Genomic DNA, 23,289 nt, shown 5'->3' with positions numbered 1-23,289 from the left:
CTCAAGGGCTTTGCAAAAGTCACGGGGGGCTTTCGGTTTCAAAGCTGGCACAGCTCAGAATGGGTTTCATAAATACCGTTTTGCTGAGCTGTCTTAAAGCAGAATTGAAGGTGAAACCATGTATTTAATAGGAATGCTGAAAGTAAGAAAACACCTACCCCTCAGTATCTTGGGGCAGCAGTCCTATGCCTCAGTTTTCCACCTTGCTCTGTGAAAGTCTAAAGGGACTAGTGTCCCTTTAACATACCACACTCCTTTGCCCTCTGCTGCACCCCTCTCAGAGTTGGTTGTTTGAGGTCAGTGAAGTCCCAGAATCCAGTGGAGTGTTCAAGTGGGATCATCTTCTGCCTCGGGGTGGTAGTCAAGTGATGTCTCCACAGCTGCTTGCTTCTGCTACCTCCTGCCACTGCCCACCCGTGTCACTTCCACCGGTTCTTCGTGAGTTCAGCTCTTTGTGATGTCACTGGCTAGTGAGGAACCTCACAGCTGCTGCATCCTCTTCATTGCCTTTCTCTGTAACGCCATCCCCTGCAGTCATTCCACCAGCCTCCAGGTGTTGCTGGAGCATCAGGAATATCCATTTACATTGATAATTTGAAGGTTTTAACGAAAGAGGCAGTAGCTAGTTTGACATTGATTATATATTTGAACCAAATGACTGCTTGTCAGCTGTCCATGTGTGTCCTTCATGGTCACCTTATCGTTCCTTTTTATGCAGAATGTGATTGGACAGCAGGGACCCCACAAGAGTTTAAAAGAACACTTCTTTACTTTTTTAAATCTGTGTTTGCTGTTTTTCCCACACTGCTTATTTCCTATATGAACGGTGTACCTCACAGGTTTAAGGGATACCAACATAAAAATGGCCATGCTGGGTCAGACCAAAGATCCATCTAGCCCAGTAGCCTGTCTTCTGAAGTGGTCAATGCCAGGTACCCCACAGGGAATGAACAGAACAGATTATCATCAAGTGATCCATTCCCTGTCACCCATTCCCAGCTTCTGGCAAACAGAGATTAGGGACACCATCCTTGCCCATCCAGGCTAATAGCCATTGATAGATCTATTCTCCATGAACTTTTCTAGTTCTTCTTTTAACCCTGTTATAATCTTGACCTTCACAACATCCTCTGGCAAGGAGTTCCACAGGTTGACTGTGTGTTGTATGAAAAAATACTTCCTTTTGTTTTAAACCTGCTGCATATTAATTTTGTTTGGTGACCCCTAGTTCTTGTGTTATGAGAAGGAGTAAATAACACTTCCTGGTTTACTTTCTCCACATAATTCATGATTTTATAGATCTCTATCATATCCCCGCCCCCTTAGTTGTCTCTTTTCCAAGCTGAAAAGTCCCAGTCTTATTAATCATTCCTCATATGGAAGCCGTTCTGTACCCCAATCATTTTTGTTGCCTTTTCTGAACCTTTTCCAATTCTAATATATCTTTTTTGAGATGCACATCCGCACACAGTATTCAAGATGTGAATATTTTCTGTCTTATTATCTATTCCTTTCTTAATTATTTCCAACATTCCGTTGGCTTTTTTACTGCTGCTGCACGTTGAGTGGATGTTTTCAGAGAACTATCCACAATGACTCCAAGATCTTTCTTGAGTGGAAAAAGTCAAATTAGACCCCATCATTTTATATGTTTTGTTGGGATTATGTTTTCCAATGTGCATTACTTTGCATTTATCAACATTAAATTTCATCTGCCATTTTGTTGCCCAGTCACCTAGTTATGTGAAATCTTTTTGTAGCTTTCACAGTCTGCTTGGGACTTAACTATCTTGAGTAGATTTGTATTATCTGCAAATTTTGCCACCTCACTGTTTACCTCTTTTTTTCCAGATCATTTATGAATACGTTGAATAGGACTGGTCCCAGTATAGACCCCTGGAGGACACCACTATTTACCTCTCTCCATTCTGAAAACTGACCTTTTATTCCTACTCTTTGTTTCCTATCTTTTAACCAGTTGCCAGCCCATGAGAGGACCTTCCCTCTTATCCCATGACAGCTTACTTTGCTTAAGAACCTTTGGTGAGGGACCTTGCCAAAGGCTTTTTGAAAATCTAAGTACATTATATCCACTGGATCCCCCTTGTGCACATGCTTGCTGATCCCCTCAGAGAATTCTAAGTAGATTGGTGAGGCATGATTTCTCTTTTCAAAAACCATGTTAACTCTTCCTCAACAAATTGTGTCCATCTGTGTGTCTGACAATTTTGTTCTTTACTATAGTTTCAACCAGTTTGCCCAGTACTGAAGTCAGACTTACCGGCCTGTAATTGCCAGGATCACCTCTGGAGCCCTTTTTAAAAATTAGCATCACATTAGCTATCCTCCTGTCATTTGGTACAGAAGCTGATTTAAATGATAGGTTACAAACTACAGTTAGAAGTTCTGCAATTTCACATTTGAGTTCCTTCAGAACTCTTGGGTGAATACCATCTGATCCTGGTGACTTATTATTATTCCAAAACCACCTCTAATGACACTTCAGTCTGGGACAGTTCCTCAGATTTGTCATATAAAAAGAATGGCTCAGGTTTGGGAATTTCCCTCACATCCTCAGCCGTGAAGACTTATGCAAAGAATTCATTTAGTTTCTTCGCAATAGCCTTATAATCCTTGAATGCTCCTTTCTCTTCTCAATCATCCAGTGGTTGTTTAGCAGGCTTTCTGCTTCTAATGTACTTTAAAAAAAATTGCTATTACTTTTTGAGTCTTTGGCTAACTGTTCTTCAAATTCTTTTTTGGCCTTCCTAATTATATTTTTACACTTCATTTGCCAGAGTTTATGCTCCTTTCTATTTTCCTCACTAGGATTTAACTTCTACTTTTTAAAGCAAGGGTGGGCAAACTGGATCTGGCCCCCGGGATTACCCCCCTCCCGGTGCCAAGGGCCCCGCGTCACTTTCAGCAGTAGCCGGCCCAATGTCCCTGCAGCCCCCGGACCTTGCCTCTAGGCACCACACCGTGCAGCTACCATTGGCCAGGAACGGGGAACTGTGGCCAATGGGAGGTACCTGCGCATTTTACAGTCACTATCAACATCCTGGTCAGGTGGTCGGTAATACAGCCCTTGTGCTGTCACATCCCTATTGCTATAAACTTATTATTAGAGCATGGAATTACTATCCATAGAGATTCTATGGTACAGTTTGGTTCATTTAAGATTTTTACTTCATTTGATTCTATGCTTTCTTTCACGTATAGTGCCACTCCCCCAACATCATGACCTGTCCTGTCCTCCTGATATATTTTGTACCCTGGTATTACTGTGTCATTCCACCACATTTCTGTGATGCCTCTTATATCAATATCCTCATTTAATACAAGGCACTCTAGTTCACTCACCTTATTATTTAGACTTCTGGCATTTGTATAAAGGCACTTTAAAAACTTGTCACTTTTTAGCTGTTTGCCATTACATGATGTAATTGAATGGGCCTGTCTTTCATTTGTCTTGCATCCGACGAAGTGGGTATTCACCCCCGAAAGCTCATGCTCCAAAACGTCTGTTAGTCTGTAAGGTGCCACAGGATTCTTTGCTGCTTTTACAGATCCAGACTAACAGGGCTACCCCTCTGATACTTTCATTTGACTGTTTCTTATCAGATCCTGCCTGTATTTTATCTTCCATTCACAGGAGTGGCACCACGGTTTCTGGTGCCCTAGGCAGAATTCAGAGGGTGACATTTTGTGCGCTCCCCCTGGGGCATGTGGGAGCTTCCAGTTCCACTCCCGTTGCGCCACCGAAGAAAGACCCTCTGCCGAAATGCTGCAGGTGACAGCAGCAGTCATTGAGCTGCTCAATTGCTGTTTTCTGCGGCACGTTGGCAGAAGGTCCTTCTTCAGTGGCGCGACGGGAGCGGAACCAGAAGCTCTTGTGCGCCCCATGGGGCGCGCACAAAATGCCGCCCCCCCCCCCCGATTCCTGGCGCCCTAGGCAACCGCCTAGGGTCGCCTAATGGAAGCACTGGCCCTGTCCATTCTCTCCTCTTTACTAGGACATAAAGAATCTCTATTAATAGATCATCCCCTAAGGGATGTGTCTGTCCGAACCATGTACTCCTTCGCACCTGTCAGCTTGACCCCAGCCCTTAGTTTAAAAACTGCTCTATGACCTTTTTAATTTTAAGTGCCACCAATCTGGTTCCACTTTGGTTTAGGTGGAGCCCATCCTTCCTGTATAGGCTCCGCCTTTCCCAAAAGTTTCCCCAGTTCCTAATAAATCTAAACCTCTCCTCCCTACATCCACACATTGGGACCCTGCAGTTCTGCCTGTCTAACTGGCCCTGCATGTGGAACTGGAAGCATTTCAGAGAATGCTACCATGGAGGTCCTGGACTTCAAATTTAGGCAGCTAGGTAAGCGATGGGGTCCAGGACTGCTGTCCTATCCTTCCCTTTGTCATCAGTACCTACATCTACCACGACCACTGGCTCTTCCCCAGCACTACACGCAAGTCTGTCTAGATGTCTCAAGAGATCTGAAACCTTCGCACCAGGCAGGCAAGTCACCATGCAGTGCTCCCGGTCATCGCAAACCCAGTGATCTATATTTCTAATGATCAAATCCCCCATAACTATTGCCTATCTCTTCCCGATAACTGGAGTTCCCTCCCCTGGAGAGGTATCCTCAGTGCGAGAGGACACCACAACATCATCTGGAAGGAGAGTCCCAACTAGGGGATCGTTTCCCTCTGCTCCAGTTGGATGTTCTCCTTTCCTGAGACTTCATCCTCCTCAACAGCACAGAGAATGTCAGACTGGTGGTGGGACCGTTCTACTGTGTCCCGGAAAGTCTCATCTATGTACCTCTCTGTCTCCCTTAGCTCCTCTAGTTCAGCCACACTGGTCTCCAAAGCCCATACATGGTCTCTGAGGGCCAGGAGCTCCTTGCACCGAATGCACACATACACCACCTGCCCATAGGGCAGGTAATCATACATGCTGCATTGGGTAAAATAAACTGGATAGCCCCCACTCTGTTGCTGAAAATGAGAAAGCAAATACTGTAAATGTCACATCAATCACACAGAATGTACAAAAGCCATGACATACCATTATATGATGTTATAGATTTTTTTAACAAAATCTAATTTAGAAGTAAGTCAAATAAAGTAGATGGGAATCCATATAGTCTTAGTACACAGAAGTATATAGAAATGCTGGTTTGTGAAGCCAGCTTCTTTTTTTAATTAAAAGTGTTGAGGGAGCTATATACCTAAATATCTATATTTTCTTCCAACTGGCCCATTACGGAGGGTTAGCAACAAGACTAAATGTGGCATGAAGCAAATACTCCAGCTAATATATGGTAATTAATTCCTACCCTAGGGCTTTTTTATGTAAGTCCCATCATTTTTACAGGGTGAGTCAAAGCAGTCAAAAAAAAATGCCATTGCATGTGGTGCTAAATATAGAGATGTCCGATACATGGCCCTATGCTCTCACTTGCATGACAGGAGGAGACTCACTCAGACAGGACAAATGGCTTTTCTGCTATAAGAAGATAAGATGAAAAAAATTGCAAAGTGGCTCTGACAAACTTATTCTTATCTTAACCCTTGGAAAACTGAGGCTAAGAATATGGTCTTGCTACTCTACACTGAGAGCTGCAAACAAGTAAACACAGCTTCAGTCTCTACTCCTATCCCCTGACCCACCCTCAGTGGAGACAGATTTCCTTCCCAGTTTGTTCTCCCTCCTCTGTCCCCTCATCTCTTTCCCTGAATACAAGGCCTCCCCACTAAGTAGCAGACCCCTCCACAGGCTCACCTCATCTCCTACTCCTCACCTGCCTTGCTTCTGCCAGCAGCCCCAATTCCCTGCTGATCAGCACTTCTCCAGGTGGTTTTTCCTCTGAATGCCTACCATGCTTTTCTTCCCCTTGATCTCCCCAGCTAGTTCCAGGCCAAAGGAGACGTTGGGAACTGGAAGGACAGGGAAGGGATTATATTAGGGGAGGGAATGGGGCATGAAGGGGACTTCCAATAGTGGAGAGGTGGAGTATTTTGGGACTCATTCTATGTTATAACTTCTCATGTCTTCCAGCAGTCAAACTCCCTCCTTCTTCCCTGGCACACCACCCATGATTAGCTCCCGAAAATCCCAGGAAATGAGCTTTCCAGGAATTAGCCAGATTCCAATAAACAAAAGATGCCCTAAAAGGGCAGTTTTTTCTGTAATGTAAACCAGATGGCCAAAAAGACTGTACAGCACTGTACATAAAGGCTAAGTTACAGGAACAGTGTAAATAATATGCAAATAGATGAGCTGGCATCTTAGACGTCTCAGATGAGAGAGATTTCTTCTTTGCTAATCATTCATGACTTCTGCGGGGACATGATGATGAGAGCTGGCAATAGTATAAAAACTGCTCTTCCCTTCATTGCTGTGACGTGCTCGGAAGAGCCGCTTTCCTTTATCCTAAATAAAGTGAAGAATCGACTGGAAAATACACCGGGCCCTGTGAAATGCTCCAATCCCCACTGACAAACATGCTCCTAATCTTGCTGATATTTTAGTCAAATCTTTACTCAAGAATTTTGTAAACTGTGTGTTCTGATACCACTAGCCCTTGATATACGTGAATTCATAGGAATGCTTATTTTCCGATACAACTTTATCTGTCGATTCAGTCAAACCACTACAATTATTAATGAAATGGAATTTTGCTCCACTCCTCTTCTTTTCTTTCTAATATAACTTAAGTCCTTTGTGTGGTAGTACATGGCGATAAGGTACACAGCTCCTTTACTGCAACAAAAAGAGAGCAAAGCACAACCTGGTATTTCTTGCTAGTTAATGTGTCGCAATATAAAGTCAAGTATCAGAGGGGTAGCCGTGTTAGTCTGGATCTGTAAAAGCAGCAAAGAGTCTTGTGGCACCTTATAGACTAACAGACGTTTGAGAGCATGAGCTTTCGTGGGTGAATACCCACTTCGTCGGATGCATATAAAGTCAGTCAGCGGTTCAGGGTTTCCACTGGGGACCAAGAAGAAAAAGAACCTGGTACATTTTAAAGCATCAACAATGTGCCCACATTCAAAGATACTGCAAATCTTTACCTTGACCCCAATCAGCCTAATCTTGGCTTTCTGATTCGTGTGCAAACTTCTCAGATGGCTCCGTACAAAAAGCAATGTTGTGCTATTCAGGCTGAGGCTTGTAATTTGGCACTTAGGTTTCACATTTAATAGCCTTCTGGATTGTTAGTAAGAACACACTGCAACATTCACAATAATCAGCATGGCCTTTTCACACTATGAATGGGAATTCCTCTCAATCAAGCTCTTTGCCTATTTTTAAGAGCATGTATTGAGGGATTTGTTTGTACGTTTCTTCATGAATAGAATTATTTGCATGAGTTTCAGCTCACTCTGTTTAATGACTACCCAACCCCTCCGCTGGGTCAAAGCCTTTGAAACAGAGATCTTTCGCCATGCAGTTCTTGCTGAAATGTCAACATGATATTGGGACACTGGCTTTTCAGTGTCATCATGGTTTCCAGACACTACTTGGTTTTGCTTCTCTGCTTTTTGCTGCTGCTTCCTCTTTTGCCAGCTACAGGTATGTCCCGGAAACTGCTGTAATGGTGATTATTATATTGTTAGTCAAATGATTTTCTTGTGAAGAGTGCTGGATTGTCCACAGCAATGGCTGTACATAAAGATTACTAATGAATGTATTCAAGTCTGCACCGTGTTGTAATGTGCTCATTGTTTTGACTGGCGATTGTGTTCACGCGTTTATTGTGTCAATTGGGAAAAATTGTTTCTAGGCTCATATGTGTAAGTTATCTCACCATACAGAAAGCTACAGTCCATCAACTGCCTGCCTACTAGATGAAGCCAGCAGGAATTCAAGCCTATATGTGGTATTTTAAAAGCAGAGAATCATTCAAGCCACAAGAATTTATAAAGGAGATATTACAAACAATGTAGTGTAATATGAGGGTGAACCAAGACAACTGAAAATCAGGTGCCTGGTCTTTAATATGTGCCTCAAAATCAGCTCCTAGGGAACCAAAGGGCACTAGTGATCATAGAGCTCAGACAATCCACAGACTGACACTCTTCAGCAACGGCGGTCAAACATTTTAGAAAAAATACAAAAAAGAAAATTCTCAGATGATTCCACTACATCTCCATAGTATAGAGGTATGGGTGTGTGTGTGTGTGTGCCCTTAGATAGATAGGTATTCCTTTACTTTAATAAATTAACAAGGACAAATGCAGTAAGAAATGCAAAGAATGAAAAATAACAATACTCAACATACTGAAAGGCTAAAACCTGACATGAACATAAGCAAAAGACATTGTGCTGCGTGTAATGCAGCAAATACTATATAGAAAGTAATTATCGTGGTAGGGGATCTATTGCAGGGGTTCTCAAACTGGGGGTTGGGACCCCTCATGGGGGGTCACAAGGTTATTACATAGGGGGGGGTCGCGAGCTGTCAGTCTCCACCCCAAGCCCCGCTTTGCCTCCAGCATTTATAATGGTGTTAAATATATTTTAAAGTGTTTTTCATTTATGGGGGGGTGGGGTCGCACTCAGAGGCTTGGGTATGTGAAAGGGTCACCATTACAAACGTTTGAGAACCACTGATCTATAGTAATCCCTTCTGTGTTTTTAAATGAATATGAAGTTTAATAAAGACAAATGCAAAGTGCTCCACTTAGGAAGGAACAATCAGTTTCACACATACAGAATGGGAAGAGACTCTCTAGGAAGGAGTACGGCAGAAAGGGATCTAGGGGTTATAGTGGACCACAAGCTAAATATGAGTCAACAGTGTGATGCTGTTGCAAAAAAAGCAAACATGATTCTGGGATGCATTAACAGGTGTGTTGTGAGCAAGACACGAGAAGTCATTCTTCTGCTCTACTCTGTGCTGGTGAGACCTCAACTGGAGTATTGTGTCCAGTTCTGGGCACCGCATTTCGAGAAAGATGAGGAGAAATTGGAGAGGGTCCAGAGAAGAGCAACAAGAATGATTAAAGGTCTAGAGAACATGACCTATGAAGGAAGGCTGAAAGAATTGGGTTTGTTTAGTTTGGAAAAGAGAAGACTGAGAGGGGACATGATAGCAGTTTTCAGGTATCTAAAAGGGTGTCATCAGGAGGAGGGAGAAAACTTGTTCACCTTAACCTCTAATGATAGAACAAGAAGCAATGGGCTTAAACTGCAGCAAGGGAGATTTAGGTTGGACATTAGGGAAAAGTTCCTAACTGTCAGGGTGGTTAAACACTGGAATAAATTGCCTAGGGAGGTTGTGGAATCTCCATCTCTGGAGATATTTAAGAGTAGGTTAGATAAATGTCTATCAGGGATGGTCTAGACAGTATTTGGTCCTGCCATGAGGGCAGGGGACTGGTCTCGATGACTTCTCGAGGTCCCTTCCAGTCCTAGAGTCTATGAATCTATGAATCTATATTTTAATGAGGTTAATGCTGATGCGGAGGCTGGTAGAGCAGGAGACTGAAGTCCTCTATTATAAGTATCATGATCAGCGCAAACTTCCCCACCCCTATCCCATCCGTGTGGCTCGGCACTGCCCTGCAGCGATATCTCCAAGTGCAAGACAGTTCATTCTCCATTAGGAAGTATCTTGGCGAGGGAATGGATTGGAAGTACTCTGCTCAAGCTCCAGCCTCTATCCCCAACTTTGCCCACCATCCCAGAGTAGGTGCATGTTTTTGCCAAAATGCTCAGAAGTGGAATAGTGAGCAATATTGTCATTTAAATTGTCATCACAAGGCTTCAGAATTGTTTGTTTAATATATGGTAGAATATTGTACACCTCACAGACTGATTGTTTTTACAGTCTACTGTGTAGATATTCAGAAATACACTGACCTGCATTATTTATTATCAGTTATCGTTATATATCAATTTAGGATTTGTTTAACAATAGTGCCTAAAGGCACCAGTCAGGACTGGGTCTCCACTACACCACAACCATAACTCTATTTTAAAAGAAAGTTCACATTATTCACAAACTGGTGTAGATAAGAGATGTGCTGTCTTGCGTACCACTCCAGTCCAACTTCTGCTCTCCTTGCCCATTAACCCTGGCTGAGACTGCCAGGAAGAGTGCCACATGGTACTGGTTTGCCACATACAAGCACCTCTAGCTGGTGCAAAGGCATGGCAATGATTGGCTCAGAATGGAAACTCACCCTGCTCTCCTTTGCCGGCAAAGGTATTGCCATGGCCCAGAGTCTTTTCAGAAGAAAAGTAAGTGGGAATAAATTAGCACTTGTTCTCAAGCTATGCTTTATGGACCATTAGTGGCCCGTGGACTCCGTCCAGCTGGTCCAAAGAAGGTAAGAGTAGATGAAAGCAGTGGGGGTAGTGGTGGAGGGGATTGGGAGTCTGGAAAAGTTGTGATCCATCCAAAGATCTTTATCTTACTAAGTGAGTTTATATGGAAAACATAGTAAAACACAAGGGTAGGCAGATAAATTGGGTAAATATGAGAGGCTGCGTGCCACTTGTCTAATTCTCAGCAGTGTTGTTTGGCTGCCAGAACTAAAGGAAATCCTGTTCTACTTTTGTTTAAACCTACCATGTGGTCCATGGTAAGTCTTTGTGAATTATTTGAATACAGAACTGCTATAATTCTAGAATCACTACCATTTTCTCAAAAGCTTTGGCCTACATAAAAAATCTAGGGTCTGTCACTTTACTTCATGTGCAGCAGGGTAGGTAAATAATGTCTCTACAAAATTGTGCAATGTTGCACAATGGGAATGTGCTTGGCCTGGCCTGGCCTGCTCTAAACATTGTTGCAAATAATTTAAAAAGTAAAGGAAGCTGAAATCTCATTGGCTTACCCTAGAACTTCAGCGTTGCAAACACCTCAGGAATGGAGGTTGTTCGTAACTCCGAAAAAAAAGTTATTGTGGTTCTTTCAAAAGTTTACAACTGAACATTGACTTAATACAGCTTTGAAACTTTACCATGCAGAAGAAAAATACTTTTTTCCCTTTATTTTTGTAGCAGCTTACATTTAACACAGTACTGTATGGTATTTACTGGGGGGTGGGGTGGGGGTTGTTGTTGTTCGCTGCTGCTGCCTGATTGTGTACTTCCAGTTCCAAACAAGGTGTGTGGTTGACTGGTCAGCTCGTAATTCTGGTGTTCATAACTCTGAAGTTCTACAGTACTTTATTTCTGGAGAGAGAAAATGTGTATGCAGAGTTCCAATTATTTCAATTTTTCAGTCTTCTTAAAGCAGGAGCAGGCAAACAGCTTGCTGAAAAGACAAAGAAGAGCAAATAGCTTCCTTGAAGAGTTAAAAATAGGATCACTGCAACGGGAGTGCTTTGAAGAAAAGTGTTCGTATGAGGAAGCCAGAGAAATCTTCCAAGATGATAAAAGGACAGTAAGTAACGGGTAGCACTGGCTCAGGGGGGTCTTCTGTTGGCCTGATTTTTATCTTGCATCTTCCCATCTTATTAGTAGAAACATAAATGGATTTTGATCCTTAAGCCCTTAGAGCTGAGAAGTGTCTAATATAGTATTTTTGTCTTACAGAGAGCGGCAAATTAATATTGTGTTAAATTTTAGGCATGTTTCCTAAGTAGCCACAACTTTATTCACCCTTCAACTATCCGTGTGCTAGACCCTCTATCATTTGTTTGTTACGGTATTAGACAATGTATTTATCCTTTGTACATAAAATGATGCATAATATTGTCTGGATAATTCCTTATGCCCTTTTTGCCTCTTTCTTCCAGATGGAATTCTGGCAGAATTATGTTGGTATGAGAATTTCGTGTGTTCTAATAATTACTGAAATTGCACCATTGCAATCCTTCCTGTGAGCCTTACTGATACTGTGTGTTTTTTCCAGATGCCAACCAGTGTGACTCTGACCCCTGTCAGAATGGTGGGACATGTGTTGACCAATTTCAGGCCTATGTTTGCCTTTGCCCTGAGGAGTATAAGGGCAAAAACTGTGAAAAAGGTCAGGTATTAAATCTTTAAAAAACAAACCACTATGCAAATGCAAGCTGCTCTGATAAATACATTGCTACCCATCCTTTTTAAAATTAACAAACATTATTACTGGGCATCGTTCTAGCAAAGAAGAGGTTGCTGCCACAGTTAAAACTGCTATGTTTGATAAAGCATTCAGCAAACAGGTATTGCAGTCACTCTACACAGTAGACACATAATTATTAGAATAGATCTTCTAAGAAGTTCACTTTTTCAACCACCTGAGAGAAAAGGGGCATGTTTCTAACTGAATTATGGTAACCTTTTGGCTTAGAAATATGGTGTCATATTTGCAAATGACCATCTGCTCAGGATTAAACAAAGACTGTGAAGGGCTAGCCAACTAGCAGTTTCTACTCCCTTGTTGTTCACACCTCAACTGCTAGAAGAGGGCCTCATCCTCCCTGATTGAACTAACCTTGTTATCTCTAGATTGACTCTTGCCTGCATACTTATACCTCCTTTGAAAATTTCCACCACATGCATCTGACGAAGTGGGTATTCACCCGCGAAAGCTTATGCTCCAATACGTCTGATAGTCTATAAGGTGCCGCAGGACTCTTTGTCGCTTTTTACAGATCCAGACTAACACAGCTACCCCTCTGATACTTAAAAACTAAACACACATTCTAAATCCTAAATTTTATCAGGCTGTGCAAGATTTGAATCAGTTTTTCTTGTCCTGCTGGACTTTGAAAGCAGTTTTCAGTTCACAGTTCATTCTAACTAGTTAAAAACATCCCTTCCTCCCACTTCAAGGAGACTTCTCTTTGTCTTCCAAATGATTTTGCTTCCAGGTGTTGAGATGGGGAGGAGAGAGAGGCCTTGTGGTGATGCCACTGTCCCTCATTTATACTTTTCTCCAGGTGCTGGAAAAAATCCATGCTGTGTCATGGGATTTAGGTAGCCTTCATGGTGTAAGTGCGCTACTGACCATCCTTCATTATGAATTGCAAATTTTTGCTTGCACCTTTTGTCTACCTAAGGTTTGGCATGTAAGGCCTCTGTGTTTGCAGTTTCTTTGTCCTCTCTGAGGGGCTAGTCTGTGAACATTTCCCAGACTCTCAACATGTTTCAGTAGCAAACATGTAGCAAAATCTCATAACAATATCAACATGTAGCAAAATCTCATAAGATCATATACAATGATGATGCATACAGTTCAACAGGACAGTAATGGTCAGCAGATTATGATTTTCCAGTGATACTCACAAGGCATACTTTTACAATTATGATAAATCTTGAGCAAAGGGGTGACCATGATATTATAGATAGTCACAGTGTGTAAATACATGCACATGAAAACAGACCTTGCCTACACCTTCATTAAAAGAACAATGGGCCATATCCAGTGCCTGGTGACATCAGTGGGAGTCTTTCCATTGATGCATCTGACGAAGTGGGTATTCACCCATGAAAGCTCATGCTCCAATATGTCTATTAGTCTATAAGGTGCCACAGGACACTCTGCTGCTTTTACAGATCCAGACTAACACAGCTACCCCTCTGATAATTTTTAAATAGACATATTTGACAACAGTTACCAGATGGTTACTGCAGTGATATCCTATTCTAATTATTGTGAGTATTGCTCTATCTCAGATACCATATTGTGGTAACTGTTGACAAATGCTAATTATTTTGAATGGCAGACACTGTATGATTTTTGGTGCATTTTTTGATCTCGTTAATTTGTGCTGGAGTATTTAGTTCCCGGTTCTGTACAGCTCTGTCATTAATATTTGCCTACCAGAAGCAGCTTTCTCTATCAATATATCAACACTACTGAGTTGCAGGTCACTCTCTTGGTCAAAATGTACGAGCATAATTGACTGGAGTTAAACACAAGACACCACATTCAGGAACTAATGTGGTCTTTTCCCGTATTTAGGTCTGAATGACAAACCGACATGCATTAATGAAAATGGTCACTGTGAACATTATTGCATTGACAGTCCAACCATGATACGACAATGCTTTTGTGCAGAGGGTTACATACTAGCAAGTGATGAAGTGTCCTGTACTCCCCAAGGTAAGGTTATGCAAACCAAGTCACTACAGCAACATATTTGATGGGTCACTTCTTTTTACAGTTGTCTCCAGGAGATGTCAATTCTTATCCGATGAACAGATGCTTTATTTCAACATATGAGTCAAGACAGGCATAACCCTAATAAAACCAGTGAGAAATCTGTGCTCTTTTTTACTACTGAATAAGACCAACAAACCTGGGTACTCTTCTCTAGGGAATAGCACTCATCTGAAGAGATAACAAACTACAGCTGGGTTTTTAAAGTCTGGGGGGAAATTAATGGGTGCCAAACTCCCTTGGAAAATCCCTACCTAAATTATTTCATTAGTGGAGCAAGGGATTAAATGCATCAAATTGCCTCTTCGAGCACAGGCCTGGGTACCATGAGATTGTGGCCTCGTGAATAACTGTATCTATGCTCTTTTTTTCAAGTTGCTATATAATTATGCTCCAAAACATCAGCTTTTATTTTCAAAATATTAAGGGAGAGATTTTCAAAGCTGAAATGGGAGCCAGGCACCTAACTCCCATTTACTTTCACAAGGAGTTGGGTGTCTAGCTGCCCTTTATGCGTTGGTAAATGTCCCCCTGTAGCTCTTATGACCACCATGGAAACCTTTAGAGTGTGAACTGAGCATAAACTGCTGCAGTGGTGCGTGCTTGAGTCTACAGAATGCCTGGACCAGTAGTTCTGAGAGGAGTGACTTGCTCCCATTCATCTCACCGGGGTATTGACACTGAAGACTAATGGTAACAATTGAACAATTGGGGTGTCAACATTGGAAATGATTTCACTAAGAAACATCAGTCCAATAATACGCTTCTCCATTCTTGGCGGTTGCAGCAGGTATCGGAGTGGGGCAGTTGGTTTCTGTTTAGGGTTGTCAGGATGAGGACCAAGGAATTCCAGACTCACCACAAACCTCTGACCCAGCCAAAATGGGGAAGAAAATAAGATGTTTCCCTGCCTCAGTGCCCAAATCATCAGTTGTCTCCTTGATTCCAAAAAATCAAGACCGCCTTCCTTGCCTTCCCATGTAGCAAAAGTCCCTACCCAGCTGACAGACCCTCCAGCTCCCTCTGACAACTTCTACAATGCCATTATGCATTTTCAATACCAAAATCCGCATCACATTTTATTGTTTATAAACTTCATATGCCCCTCAGTATATCTGAGAGTATGTCTAGATTGCAATTAAACAACTGTGGCTGGCCTGGATCAGCTGACTCAGGGGCGGCTCTGGCTATATGGTGTAGCCATTCAGGCTAGGGCTGGAGTCCCAGAGCCTCGGCTGCAGCCCAAGCCCCAAACAACTCCACAGCAATTTTATAGCACAGCAGCCTGATCCACAGTGAGTCTGAGTCAGCTGACCCGGACCAGCCCCAGGTGTTTAATTGCTGTGTAAGTGAGCCCTTGGTGACATTACCCCTCCTGAATGATTAGAGTTGGATGAAAAGGGGTTGTTAAAGGAAGTAGGCAGGAAAGGTAAAAGGTAAAACAATGGCCTGGAAGATGCACCCCAGAAAACACTCAAATACAGGAGCCAGGTTTATGGCCTATCCTGGCTACAGAGATGTTTTACAAAGGCTGAGAATCTGGAGATCAAAAGACACCAATCTGTTAACAGAGCTACCCTACAGAAAGGGAGGGGGAGAAAGGGCTGTCAGGTGCTGCAGGAAGACACAGGCAGACTGAGAGTCAGGGATCTGCAGCAGGCATGCTGTAACACAGTCCTCAAATACAATGGGGAGCACCATGGCTGACTCATGTCTACTTACGGCCTTGAGGGGAAGGCCGAGTATAGGTGAGGCAGTTGGGGTGTAGGCCTCCGTTCTTGTAAATCCACTTTTCTGAGTACTGTGCACCTATGGGCAAAATAAATCCTACTTCTTTTGGGGAAGCTGCTTCTGTGGCCCTACTTACAGGTGCCCAAGGGGAACTCGTGCAGATGCCAAGCCCATAGGATGTGCTAGATGTCAGGGTTGGCAACCAGAGGGGTGCCACCTGGAGACCCAGTCAGGGAGTGATTGGATCGTGGAGCGTTACGATCCAAGAGAAGAGGAGGTACAGGCCTGTCACTTAAAAGGGGAAGTGATGAAGCTACTAGTTGGAGGACAGGGGGACATCTCTCTCCCCTCCTCCCCCCCGGCTGCCTTTAGGAGTGTGTAAGTGTGATGCCTTTTCAAGCATATTATGCACTTGACAAGAAGTGTATGACCCAAATTTCCATATGCGGCTGGAGAACGAGCCCACCTCACACTCACCTGTCAGTGGCAGCTCCTGTGCGGCAAGGCTGGGCATGGCTCCCTGCTCTGGGCATTGCAACATGGCACAAAGGGTTACATAGTGTGGTGACCCCACATACCATGTCACAACGCCACTCTCTCAAATTTATCCTGGCTGCCCCTCAATCATGACGGAGGGGTGGCTGGGCCAGACCCGAATGGCACTGTGACCCTGTATGCCAGGTTGCAACTCCTGTAGTGAGGAACTGGGCCCCACCCCATGGGCCAGGACCATCACTGCACAGTGAGTGCAGTGCAGCCGTGCTCTCCAGCCACCTCCCCACACTGTCCCCTGTGGCTTCCCTTCTGCTCCGAGCCAGGTTAAGGTTTGCAGTGCAGGAGCAGAGAGTGCAGCAGGCATGATAATGTGTGAAATGAGCAAGCCACCGGGTATAGCTGAAGGTGGCAACACCAATGATCCATCACGTACGCCTCACCCTAGCTGCAAAAGCTGGCTGTGCCAGTGGAAAGGGGTACACTAGGGGGACTGGAAGGTCTCAGCTGGGTCAGCCTACCCAGGGACTGTGACAACACTGAACACTGATCATCTGGGGGCAGCACAAATTATATTGAATTTAATGCTCAAATAAATCAATGAGATACTAATTGTGTTATTTATATTCCTATTTAATTCACTAACAACCTAATTTACCTGAGTCTGTCATGGAATTTCCTGTCTGCTGCTTCAGGGACCAGAACTGACTTCAGTAGGATCAAGATTTCATCCTCAGGGTGCTTCAGAATCCTGCAGGTTTTAGATGCCGCTTGTCATAGAGGACATGGGGCCTTGCTTCCTAAGTGGGTAGGAGATGGGACCTCTCCATGTGTACCTCAGGAGGTCAGCAGTTTTGGATGGGGGGAGGGACAGAAAGTTTAGTAGCAGCAGATCAGGTGTCATGGAGGATTCAAAGAGCGCCCCTTGTCCTGCCCGCTTTAAAAGATCATCATGAAAACCCTGGAGGAATTGAAGGGGCACTAAACTCACTCTATCAATGCCTTTTTCAGAGCCTCCTGTGGTACCTGAGTGCAACTTCTTAACCAACTGGTCTATGTTGTACGGTAACACCACTTCTGGGCAGTGTCCGGTCAGAAAAAAAACATTTACTCACTGGGCGATTTAAAATACGCTGTGATTAGCAACACCACTAGACTATTGGCCGAATTCTCTGCTGACGTGTCTCATGGAGGGAGTTTTCTGGAGTAACCCTAGCAGAGAATTTGGCCCTGTGTGTTTTCCAGTGAATTCACTGTATTTATTCACACTTATTACTGTGATTTATTTATTATTTTTTCACAGTGGATTACCCATGTGGGAAAATACCTGTTTTGGCAGAGCAAAGCAAAAGTCCACGGGGGAGAATTGTAGGTGGTTATGTCTGTCCTCCAGGTGAATGTCCGTGGCAGGTGAGTTCTCTATTTCATTTTTTTGTCATCAACTGAGTCCCTGGGAAATGTGCTGGATGGACAGTGCTGGATAACAAACCCCTCTGTTCAGCCACAGAACAGCTAAGGCACAGCAAAAGGTAATGCAAGCTCCCCACCCACTGCCACCCTCTGCTGGAGTGACTGCATTTCCAGGCATGAAATGGCAATTCAGCCTCCTCCATGCCCTGCCCATCCAGTCCTTGGCCTTATTGCTGAGATTGCCCACAAGCCTGTCGGCCGTAGTTACTGTGATGTGAACTCTTGGGCAAAATAGGCAGAATCAATAACATATGCTAGCACAATTGTCCCATGGAAGATTTTTTTCCCCTCACGCTTGCCATGCAATTGGTGAGAATGGTGTGTTCAAGCATGAGGGAATAAAATAAAGAGAGAGAGAGAGAGTAGCAATGCAAAACTCTCCCTAAATTCTGTGTATAGAGTAGCCAAGTTGTCAACTGTCTACTTTGGCACCAGGCACGAAGTTTCTGTTTCAGCAAATAGGACAATAAAACCCTTCATTTCAGGACTAATAATTTTAGTAATTTAGAGGCAAACACATTCCTGTGAAAGATTTAAATTCTGAAGAGTCACAGCACAAGACATACAAACATTGCCAAGATCTCAGATGCTGATATGGTTACTCTCGCAGTGTACCTTCTTCCATGAGTAGTCCTGATGTGATACTTTTGCTTGTAGATTAAGGAGCTACTCAGAATGAGCATTTACAGCCTACTTATAAATGTGTTTGCATCTGAGGCTGGGATTTTCAAAGAGCTCTAAGGGAGTTATGTGCTCAACTCCTGTTGACATTCAACAGAAGTTGGATGCCTAGTTCCGGTACCCCCCCAAATTACTTTAAGCCCGAGTTACTAAAATGATTAGTCTAAAAACCTAGATCCCCCTGGGCTATGCACATTAGTCCCTGCCTTGAAGATCAAATGGTAACTTCACCAATCAGCAGTTAGGAAAATGATGACTACACATGGTCCTTTCAGGCTAAGTAAGATGAATGTTCTCTGTAAATTCTATAGAATTTCAGGTCAAACAAATTGGTGTAATGTAAGTTTCTTTTGCATATTTCAGGCTCTGCTAATAGAGAATGAGAAAGCAAAGTGTGGGGGTTCCCTGCTGGGACCGAGCTGGGTGGTTACTGCCGCTCACTGCTTAGAGAACACACATCCCAAACAGCTCAGAGTAAAACTGGGTACGTCTTTCGCTTGCCTCACTTTTTCAAACTTTGTGCCCCAAAATTTGTTGTCAGCTTCGCTTGGGTAAATTCAGAGTGATTCCTCCCAAGTCAGTGGAATTATGCCACATTTACATGGTGTGACTCTGCAAACATTTGGAAGGGTTAAATACAACCAATATCTGTCAAAAACTGATTACAAATACAATGGCCAGAAGCAGGTAGCGATTCCTAAATGTCCTCTCGGCCATAAAGTAAATCTCAAAAACCAGAAGTCTTACAAAATGACAGTTCCACGGTTGGGATCAAAGTTGATGAATTACCCCCATTGTAATGGGGATGGGCGAACAGATTAATTACAGAGCAGAGTGCAAAGGTGTGAATGGCCTCTGCCTCTGCACCCTGGAACCCAGCCTTGAGAAGGGTTTGGGGGCAGTGGCAGTCAGGGCCAGTTAGCAGCATGGCTCCAGGAGTGGTAGAGGAAAGGTTTTCTCCATGGACAATCAGCATCAACCCCTCAGTCCCTCCTGTTCTTGACCCACTCCCTCATTGGCCCATGGATCCTTCAGGGTGTGGGGGAAAGTGGGGTACATGCTGTGGAGGCGGCACTCTGATTTCTTCTCTCCCACTGCTGGGAAATGCAGATGCCAGTGGAGTTACACTCAGGAAGAATTTGGCTCCCAGTGTCTGGTACTTAGGTTTTATATATATATAAAACCTTGTCATGGAACCTAATCTAGTCTTTTCTGTGCTAGGATTTAGTCCTGGAACAGCCAAGCTGGGTAATTCTAATGCAGTAATAGGCCCTCTTGAAGCTGCACCCTTACTCTGCTTGCTTCTAATGCAATTCTGTCACTGAACCCTATTCCACGTCTTCTGTCAAGGGAGAAAACTGGAATGAAGGAAGAGGCTCTAGGAGAAACAAGTACTGTCTCGACTGAACCACAGAAAAGCATTAACAATGCAGGTTTCAGTCGTGGCCGTGGAAATGTAGTAAGAAGAGAAGAAATGTCAGCTTAGTGATCTCCTTCCATAAGAGCAGTGTGGAGTTAAGGAGCTTACTATTTATGTGAACCTGACGGGTTTAATTCCTTTTCTAGGTGAATACAGAATAGATCATGAGGATGAAGGGGAGCAAGAAAGGAAGGTTTCTGAAATCATAATGCATGAAAAATATATTCCACAAACAACTGACCATGACATTGCCCTTCTGCGCCTAGAGGCGCCTGTTAATTTCAGTGATTACGTGGTACCAATATGTTTGCCTGAGAAACAGTTTGCAACATCTGAGCTGTCCTCTATTAGGTTCTCCACAGTGAGTGGATGGGGGCGTCTAATAGAAGGAGGTGCTACTGCTGCTGTTCTTATGAGAGTTGATCTGCCACGTGTAAAGACACAAGAGTGTATACAGACGGCCAACTTAAGTATTACAGAGAACATGTTCTGTGCAGGAGACCTCAGTGGGACTAAAGACTCCTGCAAGGGGGACAGCGGTGGACCTCACGCCACAAACTACAAAAACACCTGGTTTCTGACAGGGATTGTCAGCTGGGGGAAGGGGTGTGCTACCAAAGGCACTTATGGGGTTTACACAAGGGTGTCTAAATATCTCGAATGGTTAAACAATCACATGGATTCATAAGCTGCCAGGCTTCCTCTAATCAGAATGTTTCCAAATTGCAGAGTTGTCTTTGCGTCTCACCTGGGACACTTCCCTGTTTAGCATTCTTTCTGGATCTTAAATAAATTACCCACACGCTTATGTAATGATTTGAAACCAATCTCTTTCCTGTTCAGTCACATTAAACTCATTCACCTGGCTGCATTGTTTTGTACATTATTTTAAAAGAGGAATTACTCTGCAGTCTGCAGCAACCTTTTCGAAGGTTGTAACATTTACAAATTATATTTCAATAACCTCACCTTACATCACAGTTGCAAATGCAAAAGTCAAATCTTCATACGAGTGATCTGTCCTAAGACTCCAGAACCAAAGAAATGGGGAAAGATTCTTTCCAGGTTTTTAAGTCTTTACTGAGGGCTTAGTTTCATTTTTCTTACATCAAATAATAAAGTAATATTGCTAACAATTATAATATTGACTGACTGGTACATCTGACTTTAAGGTAACTTTGCTCTGGTATAACATTATTACATTATGAGAACAAGGGGAATTGGAATAATTATTATGCTGCCCCATACAGCAACAGTGTTCAATCTGTGGCTTTTGTCATTTGTGTGTGTAGAATGATACATTTTAAGGCCAGAACCATTATGTTCTGACCTCCTGCATAGCACAGGCTATTGCTGGTTGCATGTGCCAATATTTGTTTTCAGCAAATTCCAGTAAGGACAAAGAGATAATGTAAAGGGACTTAGAGAGATTTTTAAAAATGGAAGAAAATAATGAAGGAAGAGCCAGCTTGGAAAAATGAAAACTAATACCGGTACATCTGAGGGAAAAGATAATCCAGATCACAGATATTTAGTGGTGGGTGAGAAATCTGGAAAGTAATAATACAGAACAGGCCTATAGTGACCAGCAAAGAAAGCACAACTTTTAGGCAATTAATAAAAACAACAATCCAGTTCATTTTGAGATTCTAGAGACAGAGCAGAGCATTAATAGCTCCTCTATGTAGGGCTCCATTGTGAATGTGATGTTAACTTCTGGCCCGCTCATTTACAGAAAGATACTGACAAACTGGAGGGTATTCAGAAAACAATAAGCAGAATGACAAGGGGGCTAGATGGACGGCTTTACAAAGGACGTTTTAACTACAATTTTAATAGGTGTATCTTGGCTAAATAAATGATTGAGGCAGAGTGTGAAAGTGGGCTCCTAAGGTATCAAAGGTGTGAACTCAAAGGAAGCGAATGTTTAATGGGATGCTACCTAGGTGCAATGGGGTGAAACTATCAAAAGGAAGATTGAGGCAAAATATCCTGACAAATTTCCTGACAGTGAGATTTGTTCCGTTGAGATATAGTCCCCAAAGCATGTAGTGGAAACCCCATCCCTTGTGATATTTAAAGCTTGACTGGACAGAAGGCTAGAAAATAAGTGAGGAAGTATAAGAAACAATCCTGCACAGCCAAGAGTAGAGATTTCCTTGAGGACCAACAAACTCTGGGGGATCGATAGCACTTCCGCTGCTGATGCTGGAGAACAGAAGGAAGGGCTCAGCTTTAAAAGATCCTTTCCTGGACTGGGGGATGGGGCAACAGGTCTACCTGCTACTCCCCTGGCCCCAAATACTGAAGTTGTTGAAAACAGATCAGCTGGGTCCAGTCCTTCACCCTGAAGATGTTGGAAGAGAAGGGTGCAGAAAGCAACTGAAAACTACTAAAGGTAACTGGGTGGACACCTCAGGGTCTGATTCAGGAGGGGGTCAATTTCTAGACTCCACAGGAGTCAGGGAATTACTGAGCTCTTCAACCTTCCTCCCCACTGGACCAAGAGAAGGGAGGGGGCACTCTTATCTCCTGCCAAATGGGAGTGTTGGACCCAGTGTAGGCAAACCTAGCTCTGCACACCTCTTGCAGCTAGCACGGATGACAACAGTGGCCTATTAAACAAAACCATCCAATCATGAATATTAGCTGTAAATATTCAGCCTTATTCAGATAGCCAAATATGGCCTATACTGTTGCCATCCCAGTCATTTTTATTCAGTTTGCTTACTAATAGATCCTTTCCATCTCTAGGCTATAAATAGCCTAGCTATAAAAGCTTTGTCGTCTTATACTGAAAAATTACAAAGCACCCGATGAGATTTATTTAAAAAATATTTAGCTTTTATTACACACAGAAAAGGTTTCCAAGAAGTTTTCCGATTAAAATAGCCAGCTTCTAAAAACTCATCTACTCCAGCATCCCCAGCTCTTCTTCTGCATAACTCTCTCCAGAGCATATAATTAAGCAGACGTGCAGATTAGAGAATCAGTTGCAACAGCGTTTCCTCTTCAGTTTGTACTCAGACCCCAGCTAACCAATAGAAATGCAACAGCTCACATGGATCCTAGGCTTTTGTGCACGTACTTTGGAATAATTAACATGTTAATTAATTAGTGAATGAGCAGCCTGCAACGCACACTGTTAAGACCCTGCAGGACATGTTTTCAATTTAGATTCAAAATGCAACATTTGCTAGAAAAGTGCTTCAGGGGAGGACTTCCTTCCCTTTGGTGTTCCTTGCATGGAAATCTATAGGTGAGCTTCCTGCTTCCTGTATGTCAGGGCCAGAGGAAAGCAGAACAACATTTTATTTTTCCTGGGGTTAGGGCTCCAGATTTCTCTAATTCAGTTCTGTCTCTGACATTGCCAAGAAAGGCCC

General features: G+C 43.2%; 1 protein-coding gene across 2 annotated transcripts; it reads left to right on the top strand.

Moving 5' to 3' along the window:
• The first annotated feature begins 7,428 nt into the window (after window positions 1–7,428).
• Window positions 7,429–20,773, top strand: F7 (coagulation factor VII). 2 transcript variants are annotated; one of them, XM_045007467.1, is made up of 8 exons: window positions 7,429–7,583; window positions 11,246–11,406; window positions 11,762–11,786; window positions 11,878–11,991; window positions 13,915–14,055; window positions 17,639–17,745; window positions 18,850–18,970; window positions 20,053–20,773. In XM_045007467.1, exons 1-8 carry the CDS (start codon window positions 7,481–7,483, stop codon window positions 20,592–20,594), a joined length of 1,314 nt encoding a protein of 437 aa, XP_044863402.1. In that variant the 5' UTR covers window positions 7,429–7,480; the 3' UTR covers window positions 20,595–20,773. The 2 variants fall into 2 exon arrangements, with proteins under 2 accessions (XP_044863402.1, XP_044863413.1); XM_045007478.1 differs by lacking the exon at window positions 13,915–14,055.
• Window positions 20,774–23,289: the final 2,516 nt, after the last annotated feature.

The sequence above is a fragment of the Mauremys mutica genome, chromosome 1, assembly GCF_020497125.1.
Source record: "Mauremys mutica isolate MM-2020 ecotype Southern chromosome 1, ASM2049712v1, whole genome shotgun sequence".
Taxonomy (NCBI): Eukaryota; Metazoa; Chordata; order Testudines; family Geoemydidae; genus Mauremys; species Mauremys mutica.
This window is presented reverse-complemented; position numbering and strand designations above follow the sequence as displayed.